At 39.6% G+C, this 21,900-nt stretch overlaps 1 protein-coding gene across 4 annotated transcripts in view; it reads right to left on the bottom strand.

The window, feature by feature from the left end:
- Positions 1-21,900, bottom strand: part of EDRF1 (erythroid differentiation regulatory factor 1) — a 41,153-nt gene that overhangs the window by 5,719 nt on the left and 13,534 nt on the right. For 3 of the 4 annotated variants that reach the window (XM_032608477.1, XM_032608475.1, XM_032608476.1), the window contains 12 exons: positions 20,868-21,125; positions 19,067-19,138; positions 18,616-18,766; positions 16,227-16,415; positions 15,697-15,897; positions 13,837-14,055; positions 11,960-12,183; positions 10,438-10,596; positions 10,114-10,263; positions 8,272-8,425; positions 6,798-6,913; positions 5,219-5,367 (listed from right to left, as the gene is read on the bottom strand). In XM_032608477.1, the coding sequence (XP_032464368.1) occupies positions 5,219-5,367; positions 6,798-6,913; positions 8,272-8,425; positions 10,114-10,263; positions 10,438-10,596; positions 11,960-12,183; positions 13,837-14,055; positions 15,697-15,897; positions 16,227-16,415; positions 18,616-18,766; positions 19,067-19,138; positions 20,868-21,125 (2,042 nt within the window). Of the gene's footprint in view, positions 1-5,218; positions 5,368-6,797; positions 6,914-8,271; positions 8,426-10,113; positions 10,264-10,437; positions 10,597-11,959; positions 12,184-13,836; positions 14,056-15,696; positions 15,898-16,226; positions 16,416-18,615; positions 18,767-19,066; positions 19,139-20,867; positions 21,126-21,900 lie in introns of those variants that run through there. The other variant, XR_004346222.1, reaches the window with a different exon arrangement.

Raw genomic sequence — 21,900 nt, 5'->3', positions numbered from 1 at the left:
CAGCAGCGGTGGGAGGGGGCGGTGCAGGCAATCCAAACCCACCGGACCCTTCTCCAGCAGGAACCAGAAGCCTGAATATGTGGGGCGGGGCTGGGGAGGGAGCAGCGCTGGTGGTGAAGGTTAGTGCAGACAGGGGAAGGGAAGGGAAGAAACACTAGCCCTGGGGGAGGGGCGGGAGCAGGGGGAAGGCCACACCCCTGACACTCAGGGACACAGGGTCTGCCCCAGACTGAAGCTTACCGGAAACAAGTGCGAAGCCTGGCCAACTCCCCCTCCCCTCCCTAACAGCTACAAGGCACGGAGGGACCAGCGAATGGAATACAGCTGGGAGCTGTTAAGAGCATGAAGACAGGCCCTCTTTGAGATGCTACAGGAAGAAAAAGACCAAACGTGAAGATGGAGAAGGCGGTACAAGAGGCCTCCACAGAGCTACTCCACACCGACCCAGGCACTGCCAGAGGGGCACAGGAGGTAACCAAGGCAACAAGAAAATCTCAACCACAGCTCAACACCAGACCTGAAAAATGAACTCAAACTTCCCACACTGAAGGCCTAGCATGAGACAGGTGTACAAACTTGCCAGGCTTAATAATCATCTCCCTCAGTCTACTATCCTACAGGAGATGCCCAGTTTCCCACAATTACAAGATGTAGAAAGGCAAGGAAACCACACACTGCCAGGAGTCAAAGAAGCAACAGAACCAGACTCAGACACGACACAGGTGTTGGAACCATCTGACAGGGGATTTAAAACGACAATGATCAAAAGGCTCAAATGGAAAATGTGGACATGCAGCATCAGATTGGTAACTTCAGCAGAGAGAGGGAAACTATAAGAAAGAACCAAGGGAAATACTAGAAATGAGGAACACAGTGTCAGAGACAAAGAATGCCTTCAACAAGTCCAACCGTATATGACACAAAACTGAGTCAACAAACAGTGAACTTGCAGACAGGTCAAGAGAAATCGCCTAAGGTGAAACACAAAGAGAAAAAAACCTGTAAAAAACAGAACACCTAAAAGCTGTGGAACACTATCAAACAGTTTAATATAGGTATAAGTGGAACCAAAGAAAAAGAGAAATTGGAGAAGATATAAAAACACCGAGGAGGGAAAAAAAATCATACCACCTAGGCATATAATGCCCACACTGCTGGGGGAAGAGAAGGAAGAAATCTTGAGGGCAGCTAGAGCGAAAAAGGTACATGACATACAGAAGAACAAAGATCAGAACAGCAGACTTCGTCAGAAAATGGGCAAACCAGAAGGCAATGCAGTGACATCTCTGAAGTGTGGAAAGAACTCTATACCCAGCCAAAAGATCTTCTAAAACCTGAAGAAGTAATAAAGACTTTCACAAGAAAGGAGGAATTCCTTGCTAGCACACCTATACTATAAAAAACGATGAAGTTTTTCATGTAGAAAGAATATGATACCACACAAAAAAATGGTCTATCTACACAGAAGTTAAGAGCACTAGAAATGGAATAAATAAAGGCAAAAAAATTCCTTGTTCTCTTAAAACTTTATATAAACAAAAGGCATACTATCTAAGCAAAAACAGTAGAGTGTATTGTTTGTTTATTACATGTAAAAGTAAAATGAATGATAACAGTACGAATGATGGAAGGGAAAAACTGGGAGCATATTGTTTTAAAGTCTTCACACATGGGAAGCAGTATATTATTTGAAGGTGGCCTCCAATTAAGAATGTAAATGCTGGGCTTCCCTGGTAGTGCAGTGGTTGAGAGTCTGTCTGCCAACGCAGGGGACACGGGTTCGTGCCCTGGTCCGGGAAGATCACACATGCCGCGGAGCTGCTAGGCCCGTGAGCCATGGCCGCTAAGCCTGCGCGTCCGGAGCCTGTGCTCCGCAACGGGAGAGGCCACAACAGTGAGAGGCCCGCGTACCGCAAAAAAAAAAAAAAAGAATGTAAATGCTGGGTCAACCACCAACACTTTAAAAGTGGTATAAATAATAAATCAATAGTGAAATAAAAAGGAATCATAGAAAATGTTCAATTAACTCAAGGAAGAAAAAGACAAACAGAAAACAGCTAGCAAGATGATAGATTTAAATCTAACTACATCAATAATCACATTAAATGTCACTGGTCTAAAAATACCACCTATAGGGCTTCCCTGGTGGCAGAGTGGTTGAGAGTCCACCTGCTGATGCAGGGAACACGGGTTCGTGCCCCGGTCTGGGAAGATCCCACATGCCGTGGAGCGGCTGGGCCCGTGAGCCATGGCTGCTGGGTCTGCGCGTTCGGAGCCTGTGCCCCGCAACGGGAGAGGCCACAACAGTGAGAGGCCCATGTATCACAAAAAAAAAAAAAAAAAAAAAAAATACCACCTATAAGTTTGGATTGAAAAAGCAAGACTCAACTATATGCGATCTATAAGAAACTCACATTTAAGTTAAAAGACACAGATAGGTCAAAAGCAAAAGATGGAAAAAGACATTAACCAAAAACACCTGAGCAGCTATATTAATATCAAAGATGGACATCACATGTTATATAAGGGGTTCAGTTCTCCAAGATATAACAGTCCTAAATGTGTATGTGACTAATAGAGCCTCAAAATACGTGAAACAAAACTGAAAGAATCAAAAGGAGAGACAGATGAATCCACACAATTGTCACTGGAAACTTCAACATGCTTCTCTCAGTAACTGACCGAACAAGTGGACAGAAAGTGTGAATACAGAAGACCTGAGCAACACGCTGAACCAACTAAACCTAACCAACATCTACACAACACTCCACCAAACAGTAAGCTACTCATAATTTTCAAGTGCACATGGAACACCTGGCAAGGCAAACCATATTCTTGGCCATAAAACAAATCTAAACAACTGTGAAAGAAGAGAAATCATATGCAGTTATGATCTCAGCCCATAGTGCAATTAAAATAAAGCAATCAATAATGGAAAGATATCTGGAAAGTTCCAATATTCAGACATTAAGCAGCATGCCTCTAAATAATACATGGATCAAAGAGGACATCTCAGGGGATATAAAAAAATAACTTTGAACTGAATGACAAGGAAAATATATCAAAATTTGTGAGACATAGCAAAAGCAGTGCTTAGAAGAAAATTTATAGTGGCAAATACTTATATTGAAAAAGAAAAAGGGTCTCAAATCAGTAATTTAGGCTTCCACTTTAAGAAACCAGAAAAAGGGACTTCCCTGGTGGCACAGTGGTTAAGAATCTGCCTGCCAATGCAGGGGACACGGGTTCAAGCCCTGGTCCAGGAAAATCCCACATGCCGTGGAGCAACTAAGCCTGTGCGCCACAACTACTGAGCCCATGCACCTAAAGCCTGTGCTCTGCAACAAGAGAAGCCACCTCATGAGAAGCCCATGCACCGCAACGAAGAGTAGCCCCCGCTCGCCCCAACTAGAGAAAGCCTGCCCACAGCAACAAAGACCCAACACAGCAATAAATAAATAAATAAATAAATAAATAAAGCAGATTAAACCCAAAATAAACAAAAGCAAGGAAATATAAGTGTAGAAATCGATGACACTGAAAATAAAAAAACAATGGGGGAAGAGAAACCAAACCAAAAGCTAGTTCTTTGAAAAGATCAATAAAATTGGTAAACTTCTAACCAGACCAGAAAAAAAAGAGAAGATAAAACTAGTATCAGGAATGAGAGAGGGGCTATCACTAAAAACTCCTTTAGATATTAAAAGGCTAATAAGGGAATACTGTGAACCTATATATTTGACAACAGATGAAACTCAAGAAGAAAAAGAGACAACTTGAATAACATTATATCTATGAAATGAAATTGAACTAATTATTAAAACCTTTCATAAAGCCAACTCTAAGTTAAAATGGTTTCACCAATAAATTCCAATCTCTTTCAAAAAACAGGAGAGGGAACACTTGCCAATTGATTTTATGAGGCCAGCATTGCTCAAATACCAAAACCAGATAAAACCATCACAAGAGAAGTATAGACTAATACCCCTTATGAACAGACACAAAAATTCTCAACACAATATTAGCAAATGGAATCCAACAATACATAAAAAAAACAATACAGCACAACAAAGTACTAGTTTATCCCAGGGATTCAAAGCTGGTTTAACATTAAAAAAAAAATCAATGTAATCCACTATATTAACCAGATTAAAGATGGAAAATGATCCAGTCATTTCAATGTATATAGCACAAGCAGCTGACAAGAATTTAACATTCATTCATGACAGAAACTCTCAGCAAACTAGGAATAGAAGGGAGCATCCTCAACTTGATCTACAAAAACCTGTAGCTGGTATCACACCTCATAGCAGGAGACAGAATGCCTTCTCCCTGGGATACCAAGGAACTGAAATCGGGAGAGGAATTAACTATAAAGCGGCAGCAAGAGGGAAGTTTTGGATTGATGGAAGTGCTCTGGACCATGATTTTGTCAGCAGACACACATATCTGCATTTGTCAAAGCTTGAAGAACTGTACACCACAAAGGATGCATTTCACTGTATATAAATAAAACATAAAAAGAGACAAAAAGTTGTCTGTGTCCCAATTTTATAAACTGGTAAAATACGCACAGGATAACTGATAAGAATGAATGTATTAGGATAAATGAGTTTCCTTTTTCTACTTTTCAAATTTTGTAATATGGCTGGATTATACTTATACTAAAAAAAAATGGAAGGCATATTGTTTATATTATTTTCCTGATCTAGTATTTACTACCAGAATTTCAAATTAAATTAATAATCCCAACATAATAACTCTGGAAAACAACGTAAGTGTATAAGATGTTATAGGTGGATTTGCTGAGATCCTCACTCTTCTCTAGTTTCTTGGGTAGAGAGACTTTGATGTTCTGTCACCTACTTTTAATGATGCGCTTGGCCCTGAGTATCTAAACTATAGTTCTGACTTCCCATTAAACACAATGCTCAGAAGAGTTACAAGAAACAGTCAAGGTCTTCATTCCAGGTCATTCATCTCTCTCAGGGAAAATATTACAACCTATAGGGTATTTATCCTTAGGCAGTAAGATTTCTTTGTTTCTATAATCTCAACATGTAGTAGGCCACATGGAGATGATTCTCACTCAATTTAACAAATCACGAAAGAGCACCACTTAAAAAACACAACAAAGAATGGGGCCCATCCTTTTACAGTATCAGTAATAAAAAGTATATACGTAAGGTGCTTGGAAAGAAATTTCCAAAAAATTTACCTTGTTTTCTTTTTAGTTGAAGACAGCAGTTTGATGGACTGAAGAAGAAGGAATGACAAGCGAGATTCAAATATACCCAGGAGTTTTATCACTTCTTCTCGATTGAGACTAGAAGAATCAGCAGCTGGAAGGGTCTCTTCACTCTTAGGCTAGAAACAACAAAACGTTATTGCACCTAAGCTACCTCACAGTTTCATACTAAAGTGATGGAACCATTTCAATAATCCAGTAAACTTTTAAACCAAAAGCAAAAAACAGCAAACCTGAGATGATTTCTCCCTCGGGGACAGCCTGCTGGCAGCCTCATCACGGCCTCCTCCTCCCTCCCCTGAGAACATTTTGATAGACTAAACCACATTAAAAAAACGTCTCAGACCTAAAAGGCACTTACATAGTAGAAACTAATCCTGAACAAAAACCTCCTGACTTTCCAACGTCAGACGCTCAAGGAGCAAGATGGAAATGGGTACTGTATAGTTTGAGAACCAGAGTTTGGAAATAGGCTGGAGGCCACTGGGACTCAAGGAAGCTTTCAGCAGAAGGCAGCATGAATGTGGGAACGCCTAGCAAACTGGAAAGGCCTTCCCAAGGAGCCTGCTTAAGCCCAATCACCGTTCAACTGCAGACAGTTTAGTGGAAATTATAAAAGAAAGCACAGACCTTTCTCTTAAAAAAACAAACAGGGCTTCCCTGGTGGCGCAGTGGTTGAGAGTCCGCCTGCCGATGCAGGGGACACGGGTTCGTGCCCCGGTCCAGGAAGATCCCACAGGCTGTGGAGCGGCTAGGCCCGTGAGCCGTGGCCGCTGGGCCTGCGCATCCGGAGCCTGTGCTCCGCAACGGGAGAGGCCACAACAGTGAGAGGCCCGTGTACCGCAAAAAAAAAAAAAAAAAAAAAAAAAAAAAGCAAAACTTAATAGACTTTATACTCCCAGGGCCTTATTATTAACCAAGGTCTATGTGGTTATTTAAAGAAATAATTTTTTTTAAATAAATTTGTTTATTTTATTTTTGGCTGTGTTGGGTCTTCGTTGCTGCGTGCGGGCTTTCTCTAGTTGCGGTGAGCGGGGGCTAATCTTCGTTGCGGTGCGCGGGCTTCTCATTGTGGTGGCTTCTCTTGTTGTGGAACACAGGCTCTAGGCGCACAGGTCTCAGCAGTTGTGGCACGTGGACTCAGTAGTTGTGGCTTGCGGGCTCTAGAGCTCAGGCTCAGTAGTTGTGGCGCACAGGCTTAGTTGCTCCGCGACATGTGGGATCTTCCCAAGCCAGGGCTCGAAAGCGTGTCCCTTGCATTTGGCAGGCAGATTCTTAACCACTGTGCCACCAGGGAAGCCCACAAGAAATAATTTTAAAATATAAAAGATGAACTTGTAAATTTGAGTTTAATAATTCCACCAAGAAAATGTAATAATCACTGTTAACAGGTTTTTATGCAGAGCATATGAATTTATGTATCTGTACACACACAATGCATATAGACACATATATACACATACATGCATCCCATATGCCCACTATACACATCATGTAGCATTTAGTTTAAGACACATAAAAAACAATGATAAATCTTTTTTCCATTTACCTGGTCAAATTCCTCTACAAGCTCCTTTCTGATGAGCTGGAATGCATGCTTAGTTCTCACCATTATATCAAGAGCCCCAGAAAGTGTTTTTAATTTTCCAATATTGCTATTCTGACCTAGAGTGTCAAACACAAAATGATCATTCCTTTAAATATAAATCTAGAAACCCATCCAGTGTCAATGTATTAATGAAAATTCCGATTTTCAAATGCTGTAAAGGTAGCTCATGAGAATCTCAAGAAATCTTCTAAATCCAACTTTTGTCTAGTAATTATCCCTGAAGAAAAATAGTAAGACTTGACAAGGCAATAAACAGTCATTGTTTCCCTGCCTCACTATCTGGTTTTACAGTCACAGTATTAAACATTTTTTAAAAAGGAAATTAAGCATACTTACCATCTTAGCAAATTTGTTCCCAGTATCTACTTTTTTTTTTTTTTTTAATAAAAACGATGCCTGCTCATTCTAAGGAATTCAAACATGGCAGAAATTCAAAGATGCAAATTGGAAAAGAAGGTCACCCCAGACTGCCCCCAGAAAGAGCTACTATTAATCCTGGGTGACCACCCAAGACATTCAGCTAGGCACTATATACTGGCAAAAAGTTTAAAAAGATGCTTTTAGTAAAAAGTATTTCTAAAAACTGTTCTGAATAGGTAATACACTGTCAAAATGTATAAGGTACAAATGGGCATACACTGAAAGCCACGGAAGTGACAGTGCCATCAGTTTCTCGTCCATCCTTCCAGAGATACTATATAAAGAGTCATGCATGTGTTAAATACTAAATTTATTTTAATTTTATAGAAGAAAACAACTGAAAAGAAACCAATGGAATTGCTGTACTTCAAATAAATGTCTCTTGTTTCTTTACCACACAAGAGATATTTCTCAAAAGATCCCTGTGCAGAAGGGGAGCAGGTGAACAAGACCAAGGAGGGAATTTATAAAAAATCGCTCAGTGGTGGAGGGCCAGCTTACTCCGCCGTGGGAAATGATAAATGAAGCGCCTCGCTTTCGCCCTCCCCGCCCTCCCACTTCATCGCCACCTTGCTCAGGATCTGCAGTTAAAGTCTGTTCTAGAACCACAATCCAAAGCTGCCAGTCTTGGTTCTTCGTTCAAGGGGACTCAGTGAGGCCCACCACTTTTCCATCACTGCTTCTCCACTCCCATCTTGTTCATGATGCTTAAAATCTTTATTTGTCTAAACGAACTTGTCATAATTTTTTTTCAAGTAAGAAATCCTGGGCTATATTTCAGTATATCTACTCATTAAACATAAGCTAATGCATTTCTCTAAGTTTTAAAAAGCATTTCAAAAGATGTCCCTACCCAAAGACATTAACTATGGGCAAATTCAAAAGAAAGCAATATTGCTTACATCCAAGAGAGATCCATAGTCTGCCTCACTCTAAGACAATCCAACACTAAGCCAATGCATACAAATCTGGGAAATAAAAAAGTGAGACTTACTGGTCATCTGAAATTCTGCAAATGCTACTCTTTCTAACTGTACTCTAAGTAGTTCACATGGAGCATCTTTCAGAAGCTGAAAAAGCTTTACAGCTTTGCTGTAATGAAGGTCTGCTAGCACCCGGTGCTGCTTCCTAAGACATTCATCACCGACCTAGAACCAGAAATAAAATAAATCCTAAGGCTGTGATTTCACAATAACTACTTAACCAAGTCTCTGGACCACTAAATACTTTTTAGTGTTTTGTTATAAGTCTTAGAGTTTTAGCTCTTACATTTAGGTCTTTAATCCATTTTGTTTATTTTTATATGTTATGTGAGGGAGGAGTCCAACCCTATCCTTCTGCACGCAGATGTCCAGTTGTCCCAGCATGATTTGCTGAACAGACAATTCTTCCCCCAGTGAATTGTCTTCGAATTCTCTCAAGCTTGCTTTTGCCGTGAGGATATTAGGCCATCTGGACAAATGTGAATTTAGGTTGGTGGCCCTCTGTGGCAAGGGGAAAAGAGTCTAGGGCCAGCTCAGAGTGGAAAAAACCCTCTCCAGATTCAGCTGGACCTCAAAGGACAGTATTTCCAGGATAAAGGCATCCCAGAAGTAAACCCACACCCAAGGAACTGCAAGATAATTTGTCTTGGTGCTGAGCTAAGAAAGGGAGAACAACAAAACAATAAAAAAATATCCCTGAGAAACTATAAGCACAAGACTCCTGGCAGAAGCAAGGCAACCTCTCTGAAGGAGGGCACCTTCAGCTCAGGCCTCAAATTATCCTTAGAAATACATGCATTTGAGCACCAGGATTCAGGTACTAGACTGTTCATCATATTATTGCTAATAGCCTCAAACTAGAACAACCCCAAAGTTCACTAATCATAGAATGGATAAATAAACTGTGATATATTCATTTAATGAATACTATTGAGCTGAGAAAATGAACAGCTACATGTATCAACCTGGAAGAATCTTCAAAACATGATGTTAACTAAAAAGCAATAAGCCACAGAAGAATATGTACAGTATGACTTGTTCTATAAAGTTCACAACCAGGTAAAATGTAAACATGCTGTTTAAGTGGTAAAACACAGAAAAGGTACAGACATAACAGAAAATCAGGGACAGTAGTTAATGTGGGTGGGTACTGAGAGAGACTCAACAGGGAGGGGTACACAGGGGATCCCTGAAGGAGTCTTCCATTTCTTAACCTCAAGGTGAGGTACACAGGGGTTTCCTTTGTTTTTCTTTAAACTGTATAAATGCTTCACATACATTTTCTATGTGCTTTTATATGCATGCTCTATTTCAAAATAATTTTTTTAAATGAGCAATGCATACTTTAAAATTGACATAGAGGGCTTCCCTGGTGGCGCAGTGGTTGAGAGTCCGCCTGCCGATGCAGGGGACACGGGTTCGTGCCCCGGTCCGGGAAGATCCCACATGCCGCGGAGCGGCTGGGCCCGTGAGCCATGGCCGCTGAGCCTGCGCGTCCGGAGCCTGTCCTCCGCAACGGGAGAGGCCACAACAGTGAGAGGCCCGCGTAACGCATAAAAAAAAAAAAAAAAAAAAAAAAAAAAATTGACATAGAACCGTTACTATAAAGCCTAACTACATTTTTTAAAAATCTAAATAATACACCCAGGCAAACACATAATTTTGCAAACTAAGACCCAATTATAATAAAAAAATACATAGCATAGGAGAGAGGGGAAAAATACCCACAGTCCAAGTTTTTCTCAAATGGCTAAAAGAATAGATGGCATTTTAAATGTCTACAGAAATGTCAGAAAAGCACCAGAACACTTTTAAATGGACTTGGCACTTAACTTGAATCGAAATGGCAATACCTGATTCCTCAGACAACTGTGGTACATGGATGCCAGCCTGTGATGGATGGTTGCAGCTCGGTACTGACAAAGAGGCTGTCGAGCAGACACCAAGTCCACGTCACAGTATTTCAGGGACTTCATCATAGCCTCACTGACTTCTTTTTCAATCTGTGTATTTTTTTTAAGGGGGAGGAAAAAAATGACAATCCCATAATCTTATGTAAGAATTTTAAAAACATTTAAATACTGCTTGTCAAGAAAAAGGCTACAACAGATGCTCAATATGTGTCAAACAAAGGAATAAGTAAGGTTAAGCCTTCTTTATAATCCAGCAAATATTACCTGCTCTTGAGCTTTTCTAGATAACGGAGCATAATCTTGCTGTAGAGTTGCCATAGTAAAATAAGTAGTGGACAATTCCCAATTCACTGAGTCCCAAACAGCTGAGTGTGTGTCTCGTGTTCCCAAGGATCTTAGAGCTTTCAAGTAGTAATCAACAGCCTGCAAGGGAGGAAAGAGGACCATTGTGACTCAGTTTAAATATACACCATAAAGTAAAACATGTCTCACAATCACCCCAACATTAATTTGAGAGAATTTATAGAAGACCAATATCATGAGGAAAGGAAAAAAGTAAATCAGTGACACAATTTCAATGAAGACAGTGATTTAAAGTGGACTACATGTTGCCCACATTTCCTCTCGAGTCTATCATCAGCCCATCTGAGTGTCTTATGACTCATGTGAAGCATAAGGATGCATTTTTTTCATTTGTTTTCCTTTCTTTCTAAATGAGAATTACAGCTTATGTAACTAGCAAACTAGAAAAAATAATCTGACAAGTGTATGGATAAAAAATTTGCTGGGTTTGATTGTATAAAGAAGCAACCCTTCCCACCTCTGTCACCACCATGCTGAAATACATGGTCATTGTATGTAATCATATAAAATCACACTGAATTCCATCACCCAGCAATAATTTCTACATTTCTGGTGTGTACTTATCCACTTTTTCTGTGTATATGTAGGCTTAAAGAAAAACAAGGTCACTTTTTTTTTTTTAAGTTCTCTATGCAATGAACATTGCTCACTAATGTAATTTAAACAGCTTCAAAGTTCTCGACTAAATGAGTGTTCTTGTACCTCCCCCAACGCTGGATATTATCATTTGCCAAAAAATGTTCACAATTTGATTAAAAAAACTTGATTTTTAAATTTCATAAAAGTTTAAATTTTGAAATTTTTCTTACATACTAACCATTTACTTTTTTTTTTTTTTACACGTATGACTTTTTTGTTCAAGGTTATTTGTTCTTCTATTGGGGCAGTTTATTTCCAATGATTCTTAATTGTTCTTTATATATTAAGGATTTATTAACCTCTGATCTGTCATGTATGCTCTAAGTATTTTCCCTGGATTGTGGACTGCTTTTCAATTTTGCTTTCTGTTGTGCATTTAAAAAACAATTTTTATGCATTTGAATTTATCCATCTTTTATGTCGCAATTTTTGCTCTTTGTGTTACGCTGCAAAAGTCCTTTCCCATCCTATCAGAGAACCGTCTACCTGTATTTTCCTCTGGGACTTCCAGAGTTTCACTTCTCTGTGTCGATCTTGAATCCATCTGACGTGCTCTCACTACACCGATGTAATTTACTGAACAATTATCTTTCCCTACCTGTCATCTTCACTACTAAATTCTCAGTATTCTTCCAGTTTCTAAGTGTTTTAATGATCTGTCTAGTCCTGCGCCATCACCACAGCTGTTAATTATTTTAGTTTTATAACCTTTTAGTGGAGCTGTGGCAAAGTGTAAAGGACAATCAGGTGTGAATAGATGAGGTCCAACACGTAAGCAAGTTACCTTATTGTAATACAAGCCTTCTTCCGGAGAAAATTCACGTTTAAATTCATCACCTGCACCACAGTGTGCCTGTGCACAAATCCGCATGAGTCGTCCCGTGTTACATAACAAAAGGGCAGCATTTGTGGCATCGTCAATTGACTCAAAGTTGTGAATTCCCTTTTCAAAACAAGAAAAGCTTTTTTTCCACAACTGCTGCTCTGCAGTAGACACAGTTTTGCTCACTTCACAAAAAAAAGAAAGAAAACAATTGTGTAAGCAGATATCAGCGTAAACCCACCAGTGTCTCTCGATGAGATGATGAGAGCGTGGCAGTGACAGGATGTCTAGTGGACCACCAGCCACCTGGACCCACTGCAGCGCACTATTCTCATCACACCTGTGTCCCGCCCGCCCCCCGCCCCAAATTCATGTTGAGGCCCTAACCACAAATGTGACTAAGGTCTCATTTACGAGGTCATAAGGTGGGACCCTGATCCAAAATGACTGGTGTTCTCGTAAGAGAGAGAGACGTCAGGAACACACACACAGAAAAGACCAGGTGAGGACACAGCAAGAAAGTGGCCACCTGCAAGCCAAGAAGAGAGTCTCAGAGAAATCCAACCTTGGACTTCCAGCTCCACATCGTGAGAAATAAATTTCTGTTGTTGAAGCCACCTAGTCTATGGCAGCCGGGCAGACTGACACAACACTTGGAGTCCTCTTCTCTATTAACCAGATGATATTAAAGCAGGCATATAAAAACATCGAGCAAAGCACTATTGTATAAAGATTCAAAAGACATGGTCCCATGAATTTCAAGAGGCACAGTCTGTGTCTTCTCTAATTCTCCTAGGTTTCTGACAACGACTTTTCATACACCTTCACCAACTTCCTCCTCCAGAGGCACCTTAAAAGCATAGGTTCTTGTATCTCAATTTAAAAAATGTATTATATACGCATAAATAACAACAAAAAAGCACAGGTTCTCCCACCGGCAATGACCTCTGTACCCCTGTGGCAAGTACAGCTCACAGATCAACAGGCACACAATAACTTATTCAACCTACCTGCTGTCCTCAGTCTTATCTCGGCCCTTTTGGTTTCCCATGCTGTGTGTACAGCCTCTACAGTTTCACCCATTTCATGGCTTCAGCTATCACCCCTATGGGAATGGTTCCCAACCTATGCCTTGCTAACCCAAAGAGCTCTAAGCACACATTTCTAACTGACTACTAAATCATACTATTCACGTACATGTCCACCGGCTTCTCAAACTCAACATGGGCGCAGATGAATCCATCCCCGTCTGCCTGAATCACTGAAGACCACTCGCTGCTCCTCTAAACACCCACTGGACACTATATCTTTGGCTCCTTCCTAACACTGCCTACTCCGGTCGAGACATCCCACCTTTCCCACATCTGCCTGCAATCATATCATGTTGCAATCTGCCCAAACTACACCTTCTTCCCACAAGCCTTCCAAGAAAGCCACAACTTCAAGGAACGTCTTCCTTTCCCCACTCCTCTACTGTACAGCATTTGTACTTATAGCATTTTTCAGAGATTTGTATTCATATCTGGCTTCCCAGCTCGGAGAACTATGTCTTAGCCAATTACATATCCAGTATAGAGCCTAGCACATGGCTGACTGTCCAACTCACTTCTGCAGTGATCAGATGGAGGACGGAGGACAGTGAAATGATGACTCCCAAGGGGAAATAATGTCTTTTCCTACTTTTATTCCTTGAGAATTTAATAATAAAAGATTCTTTAATAGTGCACCCCTTCATGACATAAAATCAAATGCCACAGTTCTTGGCTTGAACCATGTAAAATCAGCACGATTTTCTAAGAGAACGGGCAATAAAGACAGGACCCCAGAGATGTACTCACCTACTCTCTCACTCTGTAATGCGGCAGCCTGATTCATGTAAAAGACACCGATTTCATTTCTAATGTTACCCATTCTCTTCAATACTTGTATATACTGTTCTGGATTTTGACTTTTTAAGTCACTAAACTGCAAGATTTCATTAGCAGCCTCATAACATTTACAACTAACTGAAAGTTGACTTTCTAAGTCCGTAGACAAATCAGTTGCCCACGCAAATCCTTAAAAGGAAAAAAAGGAAACATCACCATGAGTCATATGAACCCTTCTTCCTTAGTATCTAAGTAATCTGATACTTTTAAGACAAAATAACATCGAGTAAAATTATGCTTATACCATAATATGCAATATAGTACAAACATAGTAAGATTCAATTAATACAACTAAAATTTTAAATTTCAAAAGAAAAGATCTCTGAACTTATTTTAAAAACTACATTTTCTTGGGACATTAATGTTGGATTAAAAGAAATTTTTTCCTGCCTAAAAACAACTCCCAAGACCCAGATTTTACCAGGTCCACTGCTTATTGGTACAGACCTAAAGTTGTCCACTGATACAAGGTAAACCAGTTTTTCCTTTTTAATTACTGGAAACAGTTCTTGAAATAAAGTTCGGATTGCTACAGAGGCTAGTTATGTACATTAGAGTTTGCCAGTATAAGTTTATGTCACTGAAGAAGCTGACAGATAAGCTCTCAAAGACTTAAACGTGCCCTCTAGTGGAGACTGGAGTAAACTCAGGTGCAGGGCCCAAAAATCCAAGGGAGAAAAAGGGTAGTACTCCTGCTGATAACTTTCAAGAAGCACATCACTCTTACAAAGAAGTAAATTATATGAAATTAACATGATGGGAATGGCAAAAACAAACTTAAGGATTTTATCACCATGTTTATTAAAATAAAATGATTATCTGAGAAACTCAGAAGGGGAGAAGGGGAGAAAGAGGGCAAAAAACCCCCACAATAATACATTTCCTCCCCCAGTATACCTCTCTAGATGTTAACAGTCCAAAGTTTTTTGGGATGTGGATATAAAGTGATATAAACGATTTAAGAGCATAATAAAACAACTCCATACATTACAAAAGCACCTAATGTCTCACTTGCTGCCCTAATTGCAAGGTGCTTATATATAACTGTACTGAGCTAAGAGGGAGGGATACTGCTCTGCAGACTAAATTCTCCTATCTTCCAGGTTTAAAATCTGACAACTCCAAAAACAGACAGCTGTGAACTACATTTAAAAACTAATGATCACTGGGGCTTCCCTGGTGGCGCAGTGGTTGAGAGTCCGCCTGCCGATGCAGGGGACATGGGTTCGTGCCCCGGTCCGGGAAGATCCCACATGCCGCGGAGTGGCTGGGCCCGTGAGCCATGGCCACTGATCCTGCGCGTCCGGAGCCTGTGCTCCGCAACGGGAGAGGCCACAACAGTGAGAGGCCACAACAGTGAGAGGCCCACGTACCGCAAAAAAAAATAAAATAAAAAAATAATGATCACTGTATCTTAGCCCTCAGGAACCATTCAAAAGGTGAACCATTCAAAAAGTAATTCATCCACTTTTACCAACTGTTACTCCTTTTCAAAAGAAAATCATGGCTTGTTTAGCTGACTAAAGGGTTTCCCAGAAAAACCTTACAAAGAGAGAAGTGTAAAAAGTCAATACGATTGTCTCCAGAGACTATTTTTTAATTAGTTCTAGTTGTATAATTATTAATTATAAAATACTTCAAAACCACTTTATACACAAATACACAGGGTCATGTTCAATTTAACATTAAGAAATGAAACAAAACAGCAATACCAAAACACTAACATTTCGGGCATTTTTCTGAATCAAACGATGAGTCTCACTGGCATACCTTGACAACTGGACTCCCTGTGGAGGCTGTGTAATATTTCCTGGTCTTCTTTTGTTTGGTAATTAAACTCTTCAAGGTGTGCCGCTCTATTATTTGCATTCTGGGCGAGCATTAGTTGGATATCACCACAGAGTGTTAAATATTGAGAAAGAAATAGTAGCACTTCAGAAAGCATATTGGTGCAAAGGCAGCAATAAGTATCTATGTGGAAAGGGTAGGAAGGAGAAAAAACACAGCACGTTAACAATGAAGGAATACAGTAAAAATTAAGAAAATCTGTTACCAGCTGAAAGCTTTGTACCACTGTATCTAAGTTTATTTTATGTCACATATCACATATGACTTCATGTATTTCAAAATGAAGCGATGTTAAACCAAAGTGGAAAATACTAGGAAACATATACAAGATTAGAAAAAAAATTTTTAGTTGAATTTAAAACAGAAATAGGATTAAAATTTCACTGATTCAGCTGCCTTCTCCGTTCTCTCCTCCCAATGCCTATTAAATATTTTCATTTATAGTAACTTACCATGGCTCTGCAAAGCTAATTTAATGTATCGTAACGCTCTTCCATATTTCTGAAGACTCATGGCAGCATCAGACAAAACATAATAGGCCTTTGATGACTTGAGAATCAGCTGGAGTTTCATTTTATGTTGCCAAGAACCAGGGATCATTCCAGACTGGCTGGAATAATTACCCTTCTGAAGGGAGCCCACTACGACATGGGGGAAAAAAGGCAGCACATTTTATTTGAATATAAGTCTCACTGTAAAAAAATTTTGCTTCTTGATAAAAACACTCCAGGCCTAGGTACTATTAATAGCTACAACAAAACTGGTAAATACTGTATCTTACTACTTAAATGCAATGAAGTAGAATAGCAGTGTTTTGACATTCTCACTTGGGATTTCCGAAGGCCTGCTTCTCCGGAGCTGTCAACTCTGTCACTCTTTCAGGGTCACTAACATAACTAAGCTCATGACTGACATCTACGTCCCTTCTCTAGTCTATGCGTCGACCTGCCAAAAAGTTCACCTTCCTAAAGCACAGCTTTAATCACAGTGGAACTCCTGTTCTAAAACATTAAAATGGCTTCTCACCACTTATTCAATCATGTCTCAGCATCTTAGCCCACTTCCTAAGCTCCATTTTGTTTAGCCTTACCTCCTTGTACTCCACGCCTACTCTCCACCAACCAAAATCAAGATGCAGCTTGTTGCCTACATAGACCCTGTTTTCCCTGTATCCCATCTGGGTTTACTGCTTCCTCCACCAGGAATACTTTCTAAAGTCCAGCCCATTACTACCCTCTTCAGCCAACAAATGACCGCTTCTGTGCCAAGCACCGTGCTAGGCACCAGAAACAGTGACATGAAGTTATATGGCCTCTGTCCTTGAAGACCCCACAGACCAAGGGTGGAGATGGGCCAATAACATAAACCACAACAAAGTATATTAAGTGCAATGACAGAGAGAAGAGCAAAATGCTGTGGGAACCCACCCCCATCATCTCCCAGCTTCAAGATGTCTCATTTTATTTTATTTTTTTTAAAGATGTCTCATTTTTTGATCAGCTCCAACACTTCAGTCTTTCAAAGCAATGAAAAGTACTTAGTCTCTTATGGTTTTATTTGTGCATGTATTTCTTTTTCCTCTGCTACTGTTATGTATTTTCTATGTGCGAGGCATTGTGAGAAAACCAAAAATGAAGAAGATGAAGTTTTGCTCACAAGTGTGTTCATGTGTGTGTGTGTGTGTGTGTGTGTGTGTGTGTAAAACCATTAGACACAGCTGATGATGACTGAGGCAGGCTTCAGTTAAGTGCTCACAGGACAGAGTAGTGAGGGAACCAAGTAATTCTGGGGATAGAGGTGAGGACGGAGACCTTAAACAAGAGCAGGATTTTCAACAACTGAGATGGGGAGGAAGGAGGAGACAGAAAAGGCATTTCAGAGAAGAGAACACCATGAAGGAAGCACAGAGACAGGGGTCTCGAGTGCTGGTGTGGTCCTCCTCATTGTGGGTAGACTCAGGCTGGCACATAGGAAGCACTACATAAATGCTGGGGAAATGAATCCTGCCACGCACGCTGCCCCCCGCCCCCTTATGTTCATGAAGGGAAGAAAAGACCTTTTAGAAAACACTTGATACTATTTTAAACATACAGGCTTTCAAAACACTTTTTAAAATAACTGAAACTCATTTAAAAAACAAAAGGAGCGGGATATGGTTGGAAAAAGAAATACAACTTAGATTAAAATAAATGAGAAATTCAGGACGTTGACTTCAAAGTCCACATGTTCCTCATGAAGCGATGATGTTCTTGAGGAACAAATCAGACCCTTTATAAGTGACTCCTGCAGCTTCTCCAAGTGCCGTGCGGAGACAACGGCTACCACTCCTCAGGTGCTCATTATGTGCACTGTTCTAAGCACGTTACATACATTAACTCACTGAATCCGTGTAAGAGCCCTTTAAAGTAGGGACTATTATTGTCTCTACTTTGAGAGAAAACAAGGCTCAAAAAAGTCAAACAACCTGGCCTAGTGAAGCCGAGATCTGAAGCTGTGCGGTTTGGTTCCTAAGTCCTTGTGCTTAAACCCTTGACTGCATCTACTGAAGTGGGGCTTTCTCAGGAGAACCCCACCGCGCTGAAGGCATTAGTTCCTCACAGCAGGTAACAGGAGGAAGCAGGTTCCTTATGTTCTTCTTAGAACTATCTATAAAGGATCGAAATTATCCTGTTTTATTTTATATTTCAAATGAAAGGATATCTTCCCCTACTTTCCATTCACATGATATCCTTTTTCTGAATTCCTTTCAATGAATGCCTTAATTGACCTAAGTCTGCTGTTGAAAAGGCCTACTATATTATTCCGCTGAAAAGGCCTTATTTGCACTTCAATTCAACTTACTTTTGTCCAAAAACAAGGCCATCTGCTTCTCCAGACCCTCAGGACCCCCCCTTGTGGATTCATCTTCATATTTTAGTGGGATTGGGGTGCTGGGGTCAGCGGCAGGGAGGTCACTTTCTTTTTTGATGCTGCTGTCCACAGATTTTAAACCCTTTAAAAGAAGAGAAACATTTACTATACGTGTCACTGAACACCAACTGGAAACTAAATATAAGGCAATATCTGGACTACTAGATACGTTTAGGAGAATTTAAATTTTGAAAACAGACTTTAAAAAACTACTACATTTGACCTGAAAATTAGGAGACATTAATTTTCAACTTATGCTTAAAGGGGGGGAAAATCACAGTAGAATATCATTCAGAATAACATGTAGGCACCAATAAACAAACACTATTTGCATATCAAGTACAAGTTTTACTGAAACGGTGCAGTCTACACTGAAACTTACCTCCAGAACGTAGCTGAGCACAAGTCTACAGCGCTCTTCTGTGTCATGGCAAACTGGAAATGCACAACTGGGCTTCAGAAACAGACATTTAAAATTATTAATATGCACTGATATGACAAATTCCATCTCCTGGGAATTACTAAAACTCTACAAGTCAATAATTTTGACGTTTTCTGTATATTCAGCTTAGTGAGGTACCTGACATTTTAAGGCTAATGCACTGTGTAATTGCAGAGTAAACTGATATAAGCATCAACAAAAATCTTGCTTAAAAAGATCTTCCAGCATACATGTTGCTTTAAGTACTTAAAATTCAAAAAAAATTCTATTACAACAAAAAAAGCAAGAATGAGAGTAGTAATGTTTTAAATAAATGTATAGCTAATCCGATGGGTGAGCTTGACTCCTAATCAGCACTAGTTCTTGGTAACACACAGTTAACAATATCATCAATTTAGCAATAAGTTAACAAGTATTGCCAGTGGTCTCACTGTATAATTTATATACTTAATTAGAAGGAGAACCAGTTAACAGCCTCCATCTACTAAGTGACATCATGTGTAAGAGCTTCTGCGAGGCATTCCATTTGGAATTTTATGAGGCTGGAATTACCATCCTCCTTATACAGAGAAGTAAACACAGATGTTAAGTAATGTGTTCAAGCACTCAGTGAGCGAGTGCTGGGGCCGGGGCTCTGGAGCCATGCTGTCTGTACTTCAAAGTACTGAGATAAGGCAAAGCTACCACGAAAGACATGTTTATATGAATACTATGACTGTATTTCTGAGTGCTTTCAATATTGATAGAAAGTGCTGTCTCTGTTAAAAGAAAAAAAAAATCTGTAAGCATACCATTCTCCAAATGTCATCACATTCTGTTACAATGCAGTTTCCCAAATACAGGTACCTTTTACAATCAATGTTTTTGTTTATAATCAGAAACATTTTTTTACTGTACTGCAGGGTTCAAGCTGCAAGTGCACTAAAATTCAGAAAGACGGTTTATGAGAGACAGAAAAATAGGCAGTGGGGCTAAGGTAAATGAGAGGAGAAATGAAGGAAGAGAAGGTCAGAAGGGCAGGCAATGTTTTGGGGTGACACAGAGGTGTCCTCTAAAAACCTATTTGGATATAAAATTTCCACCTGAAAGTTAAACTCAGAGCTTAAATTAAGAGATTATCTATAAATATGACAGGAAATTAATTATAATTTAATTACACTGTCTAGAAAAAGATGGATGGTATGACAGTCAACACAACTGACACCAACAGAAACCAAAAGGGCAGGAAGCTCTTAGGGTCTTTCGGGCTGTGACCAGAGAAGAGACATGTCCAATCCAGCTGACATGGCCACAGTCACTGAAAAGCACCATCCTGTAGCACAGGGACAATGTGCCAGATCTCTCCACATATGGATCAATAACGAGCCACCCACGTGCTCTGATTCTACGTGCACCAAGCAACCTATACATTCAGTCTCCCAGCAACACAGCAACCGGGAAGAAGTACCATGGTGAGCAGCCAGGGCTGCACACTGGTCACTGGAAAGGAAAATCTCCCACATAAAAATTAACATATTGATGTGGTTTACACATCAGCCCACCATAGGTCTGCATGTGGATCAGTTACCCTGGGACAACTATAAAACCAAGTTTCAGAATTCATAGAGCTAATGACTATTAGACCCTAGACCATAAAAGATTTACTGAAGTAATGCCATCTTTTGAGATGCTAACTGTATTCAATTAACAATTGTTTGTTTTTCCATTGATGAAATTTTAATACAAATTTCAATATGCTTACTCTGATTTGATGAATGGATTTGTATTTTTCTGGAACTGACAATTCTCCAACAGACTTAATTATAGCTACTGCTTTGTTATCATCTGATGGATCAGAACAGGTGCTGTAGGATCCGTTTTCATCGCTGTCTGGCATCTCCTCTTCCTCTTCACTATAACTTTCATCAGAATTCTCATTTAATGGAGATTCTGAACTTTTTTTTTTAGGTTCATCCAATTGGAAGAGTTCTGAAAGCATGTAATTGGCTGAAGCAATAATCTTATAAAAAGAAAAAAAATATAAGTAACTCATCAAAATTGAGCATTCTAAAGTGGAAGGAATTTTACTACTGTACTAACAAATTTTAAAAGACCTGCAGACAGACTGTTTCCACCACAGACTGTTAATACACACTGAAATGTTCCTGTTTCAAAGTACCAATACTCTGAATGTACTCTGTAAAATCCTCATGGGTTGATATGTTTATTTCCTAAAACTATTCTATTCCCAGCCCTCTCTAAAGAAAAAGTGGCAAATGTATTTCACTGGAGACAAGTTTTCACGTATAAAGTGTCATAACTAAAATGTTAGCAACACATCACTCCGTATCAACCAAGAAACCAGAATTTCTCTTTACAAGCTATGAACTTATTAGTTTATCTTTAATAGGCAACTAATATTTACTATATGACCTATGGTTCCAGGGGGAAAACCTCCACTAGCTTAATGAGGGAAAAGTCCAGAAGATCTGGTTTCTCTTAAAATTAGCATTTATATATTAGCATTTATTCTACTCTACTGTTTAAGTAATTTTTAGTCTCAGACATGCAATAGTCTTAACACTATTTTTAACTTATTAACCACCATCACCTTAATCAGCAATTAGACATTTAAGCCAGAAATTGCTTTGCCATTTTTCTTCAAAAACAGTTTATCTTGGTTTGGTCTCTAGGATATCTTTATCTCCAAACTGCAGGTGGCCACAATTAAAAGGAACTTGGATCTTTAAAAAAGAAAAAAATCACAGATACTACGTATCTCTTCTGATTTAAAC

This window comes from Phocoena sinus, chromosome 16, assembly GCF_008692025.1.
Source record: "Phocoena sinus isolate mPhoSin1 chromosome 16, mPhoSin1.pri, whole genome shotgun sequence".
Lineage (NCBI taxonomy): Eukaryota > Metazoa > Chordata > Mammalia > Artiodactyla > Phocoenidae > Phocoena > Phocoena sinus.
The sequence above is the reverse complement of the archived record's forward strand: the minus strand, read 5'-3'. Positions and strand labels throughout refer to the sequence as shown.